The following is a 15,423-nucleotide window of genomic DNA, read 5'->3' as shown; positions in this document are numbered from 1 at the left end:
TTCATCATTTCTTGCGTAATCTGCCTGAGTCCTTGTCTGAACAATCAATTAATTTTACCTCTGAAATACTTGACCCGTTGTGCTGTGTAATTTTCAGTTATCATTTTGTTTGAGCGAGGCAGTTTCTCAAATGTTTAGATTTGGCCATATTTTTGCTGTGATACTATATGATTCTTTAGCATTTCTTTTAATAATGTATTTTTTCTTATAGGCTTGAAAAGGGCTATATGACTAGCCGAAAACGTTCGCTTGTTGTTTTTTGTTTTTATAATGTTAAATGTAGTGTTGTTGCTTAGTTATGCCTGTTTATGGTTTTTCAGTGCAGCATTGGAAACGGTATTAGTTGGTCATTGAGAGACAGTGGTGAGTAGTCTACGGACTAAACCACCATTGTTTCTTTGATTGTTTCTATCTTAGACTCCAATGTTATTACATACTTGCCCTGCAATGCCCTGGTGCTCCGAATACTGTCCGAGTACAAATCTAACTTTTGCGTTATTTTCACTTTTACAACACGTGCTTGTTGCAAACCTTTCTTTGGACAGAATGAAAAGTGAAACTTTATTACACCAGAGCACCATTTCCGAAAGTAAAAAATTCTTTGATATGAGCGGTTGTGTTATCATGACCTTTTGCTTGTACGAGGCAAAATAGTCTGCTCCAATCAAAACACAATTACATCGGAAATGAACCATTTGACCATGCTCCAACCAAAACTTTTACTTTTCTGTGTGCAATAGGTAAATTTCTATGATGAACTAATTACGTAGCTATGAGCTTATAGTTCTTGGCAACTTTGTCATTAGCGTCAAATGTGTTTTTCTCAGCAAAGTTAATTTTGCATTGCACTGTCAAATATTTACGTCAAAGTTTTGCGTTTTTCTTTCAGATAAAATGTTTAATATATTAAAGTTGTTCAACGATTAAAAGTCTTCAAAAATCATCGCAGCAATAAAACTTTATGCAAGCTTTTTCTTGGAATTATTTTGCCATTCTCCGTTTTGTGACTAGTTACTGGTTTGCCAGAACCGTATTATTGCTTTATCAATGGAATTTTAGAAAAACTGTTTTCTCATCTCATTGACTTTGAAACACATTTGTGGGCAAAGGATAACCTAAGAATTTTGGTCACCTGAAATATAATTTAGGCTACGCAATACGCATACTTTTTTTCTTTTCAAGCTGTGGATGTGTTACTGGAATCCTGTCTATGCTTGTGTTAAACATTTGGTAATATCACGTCAATCAGACTTAACTGTCTTCTTTTTTATTCATCAGCTTACTAAGAGAAATGTTTTCATCAAATGTTTTGATAAGAGTGCTCACGAAACCGACCATTGTTGTCCGAACGAAATGGAAAACCGTTGTCCGTCGAAATATTGTTGACGTTTACACCAAAGAAGAATATGAACAACAGTTGCTTTCAAAATCAGAAAAAAAATCGAAGCAAACAGAAAATTCAAAAAAGTTAAAAATCCCGAAAGTTACCAAGCCGAAAGATGCTGACATTGTACGGAAGTCTGTTCTTCAATTAAAATACAAAAAATTGCGTGACCTGCCTGGAAATGCGTTTTATCAAATGATTTACAACATGAAGACATTGACTTACAGAAAAGCCAACAAACTCTGCCTTCTCATTGGCGCCCCGTTGATCAACAAAGCTATGAAAGAGGGCAATTTTGTCAAAAGTGTTTATTTCAACCGACTTCACAAGCTAGATGTAAGTTATTTTTATACAGTGCATTTTTGAAGTATTGCCGTAGTTTAAAACCAGAAATAATTCACTGTTGCAGGTTATATGAAATATTTCTCCGATGTGGATAGTTACCATGGACATAACAAACGTAGGCTATTATGTCACGTGTTTATCTGGAGCAATATTTAACCAACTGTGCGTGCAGGTTTTTCCTTCTGATGCGATAAGAAAGGTACATTTAACCCATATAGCAGACCGTTCGCTCAAAGCCTTTCCAAACAGAAAGTTGGATGGATTGTTTGCAATAGCCTCAACTCAAGATTCTAAGATTAGACAGAAAATCATCGACAAGTAAGTCTAATTTGTGTGCTCTAAGTTTATGTCGATTGTTGGAGTTGATAAATTCCGAAAGATGACAATACCTGCTTCATCTTCAGTGATGTATTTTTAACTACCACATTGGTGTTTTTGCAGCTAAATATCACGTGGTCTAATGTCACGTGGTTTATGTCAATCATAATAGAAATTATTAAACTCTTGAACGTTTTTTTTTTTTTTTGGTAGAATTCACAGATTGAATTGAATGCCTTGTTTGTTAGGTTACTACTTTGTTTAACAGGAGAAGGGCAGAAGAACGGAAAAAAAAGATGAAAATCCTTCCAATTTCGCTCGTTTGCAATGGAATCCAGGACAGTACGGAAATGGGAAATATTTTAAAAATGGCGGAAGAAGCTTGCTGCGAACAAGTAGGTTGGAAACATTGGCTGCGTTTTTGTGACATTTTGCAATGGTTATTTTAAGGTAAAAATCCTCCGGTTTACTCAAACGTATATTTCGTTCCAGGTATACATTATAAATGGTTGCGTTGATCCATGGAATCTCGATGCTCTGCAATCTGGAGAAGGCGCACATTTTTCAATTCCAATCGTTCAAAATATTTCTTGGGAAAAGTTGGAACGGTTGAAAGGGTCAAAAAACGTCTTCGTTCTGCATAACAGTCATACAGGCATCAGTGCAAATGACTGCTTCAAAGAAAAAGACTTGACTCGTCACCAGAATGTGTCGAAGTAAGAGGGTAGGCCTACATGATTTTCTCAACTATCTGGTGGAATTTTCAAAGGAAAGTGTAAAATAGTTTCATATACTCGTCCACACGTACTCTTTCTGGAGAAACACCATCGGTCAACTTTTACTGTAGGTCATTCATTAATGTCAGCTTTTACGAAACTTCATCAGAAAACATTTATCGCTTCAAATTGTAGGAAGTGAAATTGCTGCCGGCGCGCGGCGTACCGTAGCCTTAAAGAATTGTACAGCTTATGCAGCTTAGATATAGCTTTGCACAAGTGTGGATTGCCCTAGACCAGTGGTTCCCAACCTGGGGTCCGCGGACCCCTTGGGGGTCCGTGAAAAAGCATTTGGGGTTCGTGTTACCTTGACGAATTTTTGGGGGTAAAAAACGAAAAGCGATGTTTTTACTTTTTTTGTCAAACAAAGTTTTGATCGGAAAAAGAAACTTTGTTCCATATGCACGGATGGAGCACCAGCTATGCTTGGGAACAAATCCAGATTTGCTGCTTAAGTAGAAAACAAAGCTCCTTGCGTGGTTGTTACCCATCGTTTCTTGTACAGGTACGCCTTAGCAGCAAAAAATTTACTTTAAGAAGCTATAAAACGACTGCAGCAGCTAAAAAGTGAAGTATCAACTCTTTTGAAAGCAAAAGGAAGTCCCCTTTCAAAATTATTTGAGAGTAAAGTTTTCTATACGGCATGGCCTACTTAGCCGATATTTTCGGTCATATTAACAATATTGATCGTGGCATTCAAGGACCAGGTGTGACAATAATTGATGCAGCTAAAAAACTGAAATCGTTTTTAGCCAAGTTGCCGGTTTGGAAACGCAGATCGGAAGCAGGTAATTACGCTAACTTTCCAATTTTAGAAGACCTTATCTTGATGGATGAAACTCCAAGAGAATGTACTCTTTTGATTTCTACGAGAGAAAAATTTTGCGCACACTTGGAAACCCTGCAAATCTCATTTCAACGTTATTTTGATTTAGAATACCTGCCGAACGAAGTTGAAACATGGATTCGAAATTCTTTTCTTATTGACTTGAACAACATTAGCGATGACGATCTCAGTAAAGATGACCTAATTGATTTGAGATCAAAAGAGTTTCATTCATTCAAAATTTCATTCAAAAACTGCGGAAGAATTTTGGTGCTCACAACTGAAAACCTGCCCATTCTTGGCAAAGCAAGCGATTTGTTTTGTTACCATTCATAACCACTTACCTTTGCGAGGCAGGATTGTCAGCTCTTGTTACAATAAAAACTAAACATCGAAATCACCTGGACGTTGAGAATGACATGCGTGTTGCATTGTCAAAAACTGAACCATAGTTCAATCGTTTAGTTCATGAAAGGCAACAATTACAGCCCTCTCACTAAATTTGCATACGTTGAAAAAGTTTCGGCATGGCACTTTGGGTCACCTTAATATTTAAATACTGCTGACATTTCTTGAACTATTCATTCATTTTCTTATTTGCTCGACTGTTTAACCTGATATTTGCCGCAGGAGTCATAGCGGTAATGCAATATGACACAGTACAGTAGTTGAGTAGCATAATTATTACAATAGTCAATAGTATGTTAATTGAGTTTCAGGCAAAATTTAGGTAGGGGTCCGCAGAATTAATAATTTGTCTAAAGGGGTCCGTGACAACAAAAAGGTTTGGAACCACTGCCCTAGACTAAACAGTGCAACAATACTACAACAGAAGCTTACGGGAACGTTCAAATATTACGTAACGCCTTCGAGGGGGAGGGGGGGGTTTATGCAAAGCGTTACGTTAGCGTCACATCTGGGGGGGAGGGGTTCAAGCAAAACGTTACGTAACGCTTTCGAGTACGGAATGGTAGTTTTTTGTGCTGAATTTGTAGTGAAAAAGCGTTACATGGGGGAGGGGGGATTGAAAAAAGCGTTACGTTGGCGTTACATGGGGGAGGGGGGGTCAAAAATTTGGAAAAAAAGCGTTACGTAATATTTGAACGTTCCCTACTTGTAAAAAATATATATATATCGAACGTTTTCGACACTTCATCATCAGTATGACCTAGTCTGGAATAACAGTTATAATTTATCTACATCTGATGAACAAAATACAGCAGTTAGAAAAAAAGAAAAGAAAAACAGCACTGGGATCAATACTTCTGATTTGCTTAACATTCGACATCATAGACAAAAATTTATTCAAAGAATCTAACTGCATAAAGCAGCGTAGAACAGATCACATGAAGTAGTTTACACAGATCTCCATAATTTGAACTGCTGGTTGGTTTTTAATCTTTATTCTTTGTCTTAGGACTGACAAAGCCTTCATAGGTTATTCCTGGTAGGTTCGCATACTTGCGGAGGCTTTTGACGCAGGCCCGGTTACCGAGATTGACAGAGTAAAGTTTCCGATTGTTAAAGTCTTGTTGCTGGGGAATTGATATTCTGCTGAATGAAGAGCAGTCCTTAGAATGCGTTGCTCAAGCGCACCCCGAGAGTCGAACCAGCGCCGCTTGTTCTTGAAACTTTTTCGTTCACGAACTCACGCGCTAACTAACTGAGCTATCGGGGCGTACAATCAATTGTGCATCTTGTTCATCAGATGTAGATAATTGCTATTTTTGACCAGGACACTATAAGGTGTCGAAAATTTTGGTTATAAAATTTGCTTTAATGTGCTTTGTATGAATCTTTAAAATAAATATGTTAAATCTGGCTATGTTACTCTGCTTGATATGTTTATTGTACACCAAGACAAACTCTACCGAAGCTCTGTCTCTATCATTGCAGAATTGTCCAAATACTGGAAAAGGAAAGCAGTATGGGTTCGCTATTCAAGAATGATTACTCGAATGTCACAATACCGTCAGTGCACTTCCAAGAAGTAAACTTGACCCATCCCTGCTTCTTGTGTCTTGGAACCGTGGACTATGATGTATTTCAGTTTCTATCTGCTGCAAAAGCATCCAAGGAAATCTGTACTGTCGTGAATGTGCCCGAAGACGAACCGCCCAATATTGTTAAACAAGCTAGCGTTATTTTACAAGAAGTTAAAAACCAAGTTAATGCTAAAAAAAAGGATAAAAGTTGAGGTTATATTTTAAATACAACTATATCACATATGCCAATATCCGTCTGCTCGTGCTATAAATAAGACTACAACCATGCTAACTTTTCAAAAGATCAATAGCCTTTCCCACCCACGTGTTATGTTTCTATCTGTCCTAAACCAGAATGCAAGTAGGCCTACGCCACAATATATTTACCAGGGGTTCAGAGTCGGTTTTAAAAATAGGATAAGTCTGGTATTTTCAAGACCGCAACGTAAGGGCGTACGCAAGAGGGTGCCATTTCTCTTTTTCAGTAACAGTCCAATTTGCAAATTATTAATATTTATTTGCATCAGATAAAGCTGTCCACATCCAAAACAACGAAATGACACACAAACTTCAAATGCACAAAAATTACAAACGAGCCTTTTTTGATGTCAGTTCAAGAGCTCACAGAACATCTAGGCTACTGTTGATAACAGCAAAATCATTTATTTTTACATTGATTTAAAGTCTGCAGACGTTAAATCAATGTGAAATATGGATTTTGCTATTTGAAAGCCAGCATACGATTATCATAAATACTCAACAGGGGCGTACGATGGCCATTTTTTTGGGTGTTCACATTATTTTAGAAAGTGTGAAACACATGCTTGATTTGCACAGTGACTATCTATATCTTATCGCATCAATTTATTTTGATATGATCTGAACAGGTATTGAGCAAACTTAGCGTGTGCTTGCTTGTTGCAAACTGGTATAAGGGAACGTTCAAATATTACGTAACGCCTTCGAGGGGAAGGGGGGGTTATGCAAAGCGTTACGTTAGCGTCACATTGGGGGGGAGGGGGTTCAAGCAAAACGTTACGTAACGCTTTCGAGCACGGAATGGTAGTTTTTTGTGCTGAATTCGTACTGAAAAAGCGTTACATGGGGGAGGGGGGGATTGAAAAAAGCGTTACGTTGGCGTTACATGGGGGAGGGGGGGTCAAAAATTTGGAAAAAAAGCGTTACGTAATATTTGAACGTTCCCTAATGGTTCAGTCTCTTGGACTTAGTTCAGAGCAAGAATTTGAGTGCTAGAAGGGTCACAAGGACTGCGTTTAGCTAGATTATAGGGAAAATTGTATCTTTAAGGTGTCTGCCTGTCAAAACACTCCATCTGCTGCAGCGACCTGTAGATTACAAATACGCTCACCGTACGTCACTGATAGGGGAGACTCAGGTAAGTTGGCTCAATAGGCAAGTTGGCCCACTCTAAATAATTTTTTAACTACAATACCGGTGTAACGGTCCAGGAGTTACTGCGGTCTGAAAGTTACCGTAACTTCTGGACCGCGTATACGCGGTCTGAAAGTTACTGCCAGTCCAGAAGTTACTAAAACAGGGTTTTCAGATTTGGCGCTGCAGCAGATTTGTATAAATGATTTCAACATTGGAAACATGTTGAACTTGAAGACTTATCCACCATTGCATCTTAACAACATGATTTACAGCAGAAACGTAATTGGGAATGAAGCGAAAATAAGATGAAAGTTAAAAGATGAGTTTTGTACTAGAAATTGTTGCTGTATTGGAATGAAATTTGAATTTGTAACCTAACAATTTACGTAGGCTATACTTATACAAAATACTTATAATTATTAATCTGACCTTTTGAGAGGTTAAATATTTAATTATTTTTCAAAACAAAATGAAATAAAATTTAATTTTGTTTTGAAAAATAATTAAATATTTAACCTCTCAAAAGGTCAGATTAATAATTATAAGTATTTTGTAATGTTAACTGAAAAGTTTGCATTAGTTTGAGAGCAATGAATTCATTACACTTAGTTAAAACAATTTTCGCTTTTCTATCGATTACGAAAACGCCGGGCACCGCTGGTAACTTTTGGACTGACAGCAACTTCCAGACTGCAACGCCGCAGAAGCAGTCCAAAAGTTACTGCTATTGTAAGTGGGTGTGCCTTTTCGAAATTCTTTTGGGAAAACTTGTAAATGGACTGAAACTTCACTTGGTCAGTAGATTAAACCCTCTGCAAGTATATGCGAAAGATGAATCCCAAGGATAAATATTCTCACCACGAAACCATAATTCTAGACTTTAAGTTTCGTGCCACGTGTTTTCGATGGGAGATTGGGAGTCCAACGGAAATTCATTGGAATTTCAAAGTGTTCAACACTTTCGTAAAAGCTAAAGCTTTCCCCGCGTGTGAGACTGTGATCGCCTACTCACTGAAGGTTGATGGCGTTTTGACTACCGGTTGGCCTACATGTAGCCTAAGTTACTTTATATTTCTTCAAAACGGTAGTTATGAAAAACCAGACCAAAAATAGGCTCAGTGCTTCATTCACGAGAAAACTTTGGTTTTAACTTTCATGAAATAGGCCTACATAAAATATAGTCAAAGACTATGTTCGTCAACTACAACTCAAGACCAGCGGCTAACAAGTCAGCCTTCAAAAGCAAACTTTGCACGATATATTAAGACCTGTAGCTTATTAAATGCCACCGATTCACGTATAGCCACGATTTAAGCTTTGAAATGTTTGGAGCGATGATCAATTAAATTAATTGTTTCAACAGCGCCATATAGCCTACAATGAGTCAATAAAACACTCATAATATGGTACTACATTGTGAATCGTAGGTTGCATTATAGCACAATCAGGATAACAGCAAAAGACTATAGGCTAAGTGGTCATCTAGATGATCTAGTCCAGCGGTCGGCAACCTGCGGCTCCGGAGCCGCAGGCGGCTCTTTTATCTCTGGCTCACGCGGATGCGCTATGCAATGAGGTTCAGGAGCAGAAATCACATTAACTGCTCGAAAAAATCATTAAAAGAATATGTGTATGTTTATATCTGACCATGAACCGATTACTTGTGTTTCCCAGCCATGTTAAAAGTTGACAGCTGTTGGAATGGTAACTACAAATCAGTTCTACAGGGTGCGGCCGAATAACTCGAATAAAAGGCTTTCCTGTAAGCGTTAGGTTTTTGCTATAAGCAGTCAGTTAGATGGTGCGGCTCCGAGCAGGTTTTAGTTTAATGGAGACGAGATCAAATGGCTCTTTCAATGCTAAAGGTTGCCGACCCGTGATCTAAGTTAGTCAATCACCTCCCCATGCAAATTTATTTGCCAACGCACGAAAGGCACGGACACAACTTCAAATGGTATAATACAAACAAATCAGGCTAAAATGATAGCCTACGTAAATTGTTAGGTTACAAATTCAAATTTCATTCCAATACAGCAACAATTTCTAGTACAAAACTCATCTTTTAACTTTCATCTTATTTTCGCTTCATTCCCAATTACGTTTCTGCTGTAAATCATGTTGTTAAGATGCAATGGTGGATAAGTCTTCAAGTTCAACATGTTTCCAATGTTGAAATCATTTATACAAATCTGCTGCAGCGCCAAATCTGAAAACCCTGTTTTAGTAACTTCTGGACTGGCAGTAACTTTCAGACCGCGTATACGCGGTCCAGAAGTTACGGTAACTTTCAGACCGCAGTAACTCCTGGACCGTTACACCGGTAGTTATTGTTACGTATCGTACGCATACTGAGAAAGTGCTGTTGAAACTACGTTATCGCCAGGTTGGGAGGCTCTAGCAAGCAGTATAAACATGTGAGCACGATTTTTGTATGAAAAATTAAGATTTTTTGGATTTTAGAATTTTTTAGATGTCGAGTGAGTTTTTTCTTACTATATAAGAAAGGTTATTATTTAGTGAGTGCAGCGCTAGAGTGGTTATTAAGGCTCACTTTGACGGTGAAACCGTTGTTAGAAGCTCGATAGTTTGACATAAATTTTAGTTTTTACAATATGGTTGCCATGCAGGAAAGTTGGCCCATTTCGTGGGTGGGTACGTTGGCCAACTTGCCTTCATGCGGTAGTATATTATAGAATGATAATAATTGACCAGTGGCGTATATTCAGGGTGTTCAAGGTGTGCACTGCACACCCCAAGAAATCCAGAAAAAAAAAAAATTTCCATCGGTTGTCGATGTTCTTTACTTTCATGGTATTCTAACATCTTGCTGCATGCTGATTGCTTTCTTTTCAATTGCAAAACTCTTCCCCTTCTAATTTTAATACTTCAACGTTTGAGGTCATTGCCTTTAAAGGCATACTAAAGGAAAATTTCAAACCGGAATTAAGCATTAAAATGAGTAAACTGAACATTCAAGAATACATTTCAAAAACAATTACCCAAAAAAATGTGTTTTCAATGGCGCTGGCAAGGCCCAAAGTCCAGTGTTTCATTTATTTTCATTTTTTTCAAAATGACCAAAACGTGCAAACACAGCTCAAGAATACGTCATAAAGTCCAGCAATAACAAAAGCCACGTTACCAATCTGATGTTTTGAGCAAACTGTCTGCTGTTTTGATGTTAAAATGTGCTGTTTTGATGTAAATACATACATAGCCTACAGTCAAATCGCCCGCAGTAACAATTATTGCGTGATCGGTTGATTGCTAGACTTTATGACGTAGACTTTATGACGTTCTTTACAGTCGCACGCTTCGTTGCTCAGGCCAATCTCGTTTTGAAAGCTCTGACAAAAGCACGCGCACAATGGTGGTCAGACCGCAATGGGGCAAAATTTTATTGAAAATCGTTTTATGGTAGCATGTTAAACACAAAGAACGTGGAAAATCGTCAAGTCAGGTTTTTCCTTTAATACCCCTTTAAGCTGGGTGTGCACTGACAGCTTTGCGAGTGCTATTTAAAATAAACAATTAAGAAAAATGACGTCACAAGGCAGCGAAAACAGCAATGGTTTTAGGTCAGCCAGGCTGTGCACTCGCTGATCTGCACACCATGGCGCGTCATTGGGGGAATCCCAGGCAATAACAAGTTTTAGCTTGTTGGATTAGAGTTTGAGGTGATCAGCGTTGGAAACAACTTTTGCTAGAACTGAAGCAAAAGCAAGCTTTCTACGACGATGTAATTCAAAAATTTATTGCACAAACAAAAAGAATCGAATTATGCTATAGATGAATTTTCCTTCTGTAGTCGAGGTGTTAAACATTTTTCGTTTTTACTAAGTAGTACGGCGGATAAAAGTACAGCCGACCAACATAGCAATCGACTTTCTTTTCTTGTTTATTATCGAGTTGCTTTGCTATTGTTTTTTGTTTTAACTTTCACCTGTTTGTTTTTAATTCGCTTGTACATTTCTCAAGGTGTTGCAACCGTGCCTAATCCTTGCATGAAGTAAATCATTTCCATCTCGAGCACGCTTTAACTTTCGCGTTTTTTCAGACTCCTGCTGTGTTATGGCAAGTAATATTGTTCGTTTTGATGGTCGGAAATAAAAAGTGAACTGAAGTATGTGTTCCCGACAATTTTCACCAAATCAAACGTCATATAAAAACCGTTATGGTCTACTTAACCTAGCTGGCATCTTACGTCATGGAAATTGCTAGAAAACGTCCAAATATTGCACCATCGGTCGTAAGACCTGATGAAATATTGCATTAGCTGCTTGAACACCTGTTTGAATGACTTCATAATTGTCTTTCATTATTGCGTCACAGTTACTGTCTACGTGCATTTGAGATATCGCAAATTATTCTAGTCATTCGTAAATTGTTTGTTGGAAGTCAGTCGCAAATTTAACTGTTTGCTTGGTGCTTGCTAGCTGGACAAATTTTCCGTCTTTTATCCAAGTAATCTGTTCTGTAGTGACAGTTTTAGAGGCGTACGGTGTTGCGTCTCATTTTCGATAGCCGCGGGCTAATTTTACAGGAATACACTTTTGAAAAGACGTTTCGAAAGAGTGTTTATTTTTCGGTCATTACATGCAGACGAACGGATTTGGGAATCTTATGTTACAATTTTCCCACGAAGAGATTATGGTTTACCGCTGTGACCATAAAAAATAAAAGACGTCGCTTGTTAGCTGGTAGGCCAAGAAGCACTTGAAGCAAGAAATAATAAAAGACTTTACTCTGTCTAGTGTTTGGTACTGAAGCAAAATAATTAAAGAAGATCTTGTTGGTTGGTAGTCTACAGAAGCAAAAGAAAATTAAAGACATTTCTTTTCAGTTTGGTACTGACGAAAAATAACTTTGACATTCATTGGCAAGAAAGAAGATTAAAGACAATCCATCTGTGCTTGAAGATTCAAGTGAACGAATCCAAGCAAGTTTTGTGGACTTTAGGACTTCATATACCCGTACAACTACGGTATCGTGCATTTAAATTCTTTTTGTATTTTACGGTCTTTGGAGTTAAGTTTCTTATAACTTAATTTTGTGTGTTTGTGTAACGTAATTTTTTTAATTGGTAAATTTAGCCCCAACATTTAATATGTCTACACTCGGTGGCGACAGGGACTCGACCGCCGTCGACTCGACTGAGTTTAAGCCTGATGATGTTCTTTGCGGTCGGGCAGGCCATTCTGGGGAGGGACCCAGTAACGATGAGGCTAAGTCAGTTCGAGAGGCCCGGCATCTTAGACGGGATATTTTGACTCAAATTGGGGAACTTTCTGTAGCCCTAGGTTCTTTGAGTGATAAGCAGGAACTGTTAATTTTTAGATCTAAGTTCTCTACTTTAGAAGAGGAATTACGGCATTTCCATTCTCTTTTGACTAAAATTTTTAACTCTGCAATCTTGGCAGAACTTCGTGATAGGGTAGATCCCGAATTTAACTCGTTGAAAAATAACTTCGAACAAAAAGAAAGTGAGTTCTCAGATATGTTAGATGCTGACATACATCCTGAGGATAGCGCCTCAAATGTAAGCACTAGGATGTCAAGGAGCTCGTCACGAATAATTGCACAAATTAACCTACAGCTAAGACGAGAGGAGCTCCAGATACAAGCCGAGGCCGAAGCGAGAGCTGCTGAGGCCGCCGCGAGAGCTGAAGCCATTCGAGCTGAGGCTGCCGCGAGAGCTGAGGCTGAAGCGAGAGCTGCTGAGGCCGCCGCGAGAGCTGAAGCCATTCGAGCTGAGGCTGCTGCGAGAGCTGAGGCCGAAGCGAGAGCTGCTGAGGCCGAAGCGAGACCTGCTGAGGCCGCCGCGAGAGCTGCTGAGTTCGCACTCAAAGACGCTCAGTTGAGGGCTGAACAACGTAAAGAGGTAGTTTTAGCTGAATATCGTTCAGAGTTGGGATCCCGGCGTAGCTCTAAGAAGGGATCTTCTTGGCATTCCAGAAGTGAACATCAATCACAGTTTAATTTACATAACCTTTTCCAGACGCCTGTTCAATCTGTAAGTGGACCAGTGCAATCCACACGTTTTCAAGCTGTTTCAGGAGGTCTCGGGGCCGCAGCTAAGGGTGTTCCGAAGGCTGTAGAGTCAAGACCTGTGAATTATAACCGAACTCCTCCCCCAGAGCGTGCAGGTCACGGGGCCGCCATTAGCAGTAATGCTTTGCCCCCTTCACAGTTTTCTGCGCCGCTAGTTTTTGATCGCCCAGCTACACGTAATTTGCGTGATTGTGAGAGGCGTAACGCGTCTCCTGATTTTAACGTTTGTGAGGATCGTGATCGGGCTGTGCATGTGACTGAGCCACCTCAGCCCCTTAAGGGGTATAGCTTGTCTTCTCCCGCTAAATCGAGTTCTCAACAACAGGATTGCTTTTTTGAATACCAAAATAGTAGGGCGTTTTTCGATAAGGCGGCCTTGATTGGTTACGATGGTAATAATATGCCATTTATCTTCTTTAAAAATCGTGTTACGGCCTTAATGGCAGCTTCACCGTTTAAAGGAACTCGTTTAACTTTGTTACAAGCAGCTTGTGTTAGAACAGCTGCGCAAACGATTGCTAATTTGGTTTCCGACACTCCTGGCTTGTCAGAAGAAGAAAGGATAGAAATGTCTTTAGCTCGCTTGTCCCAGCGTTTTGGGGTTCGTGGAGGTCTTTTCGCCGAACCGGAAATTAGAAAGTATCGCTATGGTAGCAAATTGACTTCGACCTCTTCCAGTGATCTGAAAGAGTTTAAAGATGAATTGTCGCAGTGTCTGCTTTACGCGCAAGCTTATGGTCAGCGTGACAAATTGGAAGGACGTTTTGTTTTGGATTTGGCTAAGCGACTCCCGTTTGACGCTAAGCAGCGTTATCTTGACTTTTTAGGTGATCAGTATGGTGGTACTGATGAGCCTACTTTTCATAGTTTGTTTGAATTTGTAGTACGGGAGGAAACGCGCAAGTCGACTGATTTTAGCATTATGCTAATGGGCGATTCTGGTGAGTCGCAGCATTTTAAAAAGTTTGGCAAAGGAAAATTGCCTTCTTGTCCGGTTAGGCAGACGTCGGTAAAACCCCATGATAATGTGGTTTCAGGGAGTTCGCAGTACTCGACTGCTGTTGGCGCACCGCGCGGTGGTGTGGCCAGACGTAGAGACATACCGGCATGTTTTTGTTGTTCGTCACGTGGTCAAGTTGAATATCATTTTTTGTCTAATTGTAAAGAATTTTTGCGCTTGACACCTAAAGATCGGAGAGATGTTATTGTGAAAGCTGGCAAATGCTTGAATTGTTTGCGCCAGCATATGGTTAGGGATTGCGTTCATGTAAACAACTGTCGTAAGTGTTGCCCTAACAACGATAGGAAACACTATTTTCTTCTGCATGATTTTTATGTGACGTCACGTGATTCTCTGGATTCGGTCGGTAAAGATGATGCTGGTGCCAGAGTTCCTGTGCGTAATGTTAAGATTGGAAATGTTAAAGCAGCTTTTAACCGCGTTACTGCTGCTCGTGTTTTGAATCCAATGACTGGCAAATCGAAGTTGGTGTATTGTCAGCATGATCCTGGTTCGCAGTTGACTTTTGTTTCGAGTGATTTGGTATGCGAACTTGGTCTTAAACCGTACGGTAAAGCGTCGTTTAAAATGGATACTCTGGCTGGTCAGAAACCTACTTGTGCTGACCTTGTTAAACTCAACATTCAGTCGTTAGAGACGAATGAACTGTTTTGTGATATAACTTCGGTGGTTAACCCAGCTTGGGCTGACGATGTTAAAACTTTACCACATAAGCAGGATTTAAGTGGTTTCCGTCATTTTCATGACGTGAATATGTTTCATTTGAATGATTGTAGTACTGTAGATGTAGGCTACTGATTGGAAACGACAACGCTTATTTGATGTGTGCTAAAGAAGAGCGTGTTGCTGAGAATCGTAGTGAACCACATGCTTTGCTCACTCCTCTCGGATGGTTGGCTTGTGGTGGTAAGTCACCCTTAGATGAAAGCGTTGCTAACGTGTGCAGAGTGCAAACGTCTTCAGAGTCGGATGTCATCTCTGGCTTTCAGCGTAAAATTGAGTCTCGTGATATGGAAATAGCAGACCTGAATAAAGTCATTCAGGATTTGACCTTGCAAAATGAAACCTGTGAATTGTCTCGCAATGATATTTTGGCTAGAGAACTTGTCGAACCGAATATTGAGTTGAAAAATGGTCGATTTGAGATACCTGTTCAGTTGAAGGAAGATATTGATCTACCTAACAATTTTGTGCTGGCGTCAGATAGAGCTGCTGCTTTAAGGAAGAAGGCTTTAAAACAACCTGAACTTCGTGATTTCCTTACCGACACCATGAAAGATCTTAAATCTAATGGCTATATTGAGCGTGCTGGTGAAGCAGAA

General features: G+C 39.4%; 1 protein-coding gene across 1 annotated transcript; it reads left to right on the top strand.

The window, feature by feature from the left end:
* Positions 1–48: 48 nt before the first annotated feature.
* LOC145777237 (rRNA methyltransferase 3, mitochondrial-like) lies at positions 49–5,883 on the top strand. The gene is made up of 5 exons (XM_082588566.1): positions 49–1,720; positions 1,902–2,047; positions 2,316–2,442; positions 2,540–2,763; positions 5,546–5,883. The coding sequence occupies exons 1-5, from the start codon at positions 1,292–1,294 to the stop codon at positions 5,844–5,846; spliced, it is 1,227 nt and encodes a 408-aa protein (XP_082444692.1). The 5' UTR covers positions 49–1,291; the 3' UTR covers positions 5,847–5,883.
* The last annotated feature ends 9,540 nt before the right edge of the window (positions 5,884–15,423 follow it).

The sequence above is a fragment of the Aplidium turbinatum genome, chromosome 9 (assembly GCF_918807975.1).
Source record: "Aplidium turbinatum chromosome 9, kaAplTurb1.1, whole genome shotgun sequence".
NCBI classification, from domain to species: Eukaryota; Metazoa; Chordata; class Ascidiacea; order Aplousobranchia; family Polyclinidae; genus Aplidium; species Aplidium turbinatum.
Note: the sequence above shows the minus strand (reverse complement) of the source record. Positions and strands in the feature narration are given on the sequence as shown.

Coding starts and splice junctions, on each gene's coding strand:
- LOC145777237 (XM_082588566.1), top strand. CDS start 1,292: ATGTTTTCATCAAATGTTTTGATAAGAGTGCTCACGAAACCGACCATT. Junction 1,721..1,901: donor ACCGACTTCACAAGCTAGAT/GTAAGTTATTTT, acceptor CTGTGCGTGCAG/GTTTTTCCTTCTGATGCGAT. Junction 2,764..5,545: donor CGTCACCAGAATGTGTCGAA/GTAAGAGGGTAG, acceptor CTATCATTGCAG/AATTGTCCAAATACTGGAAA.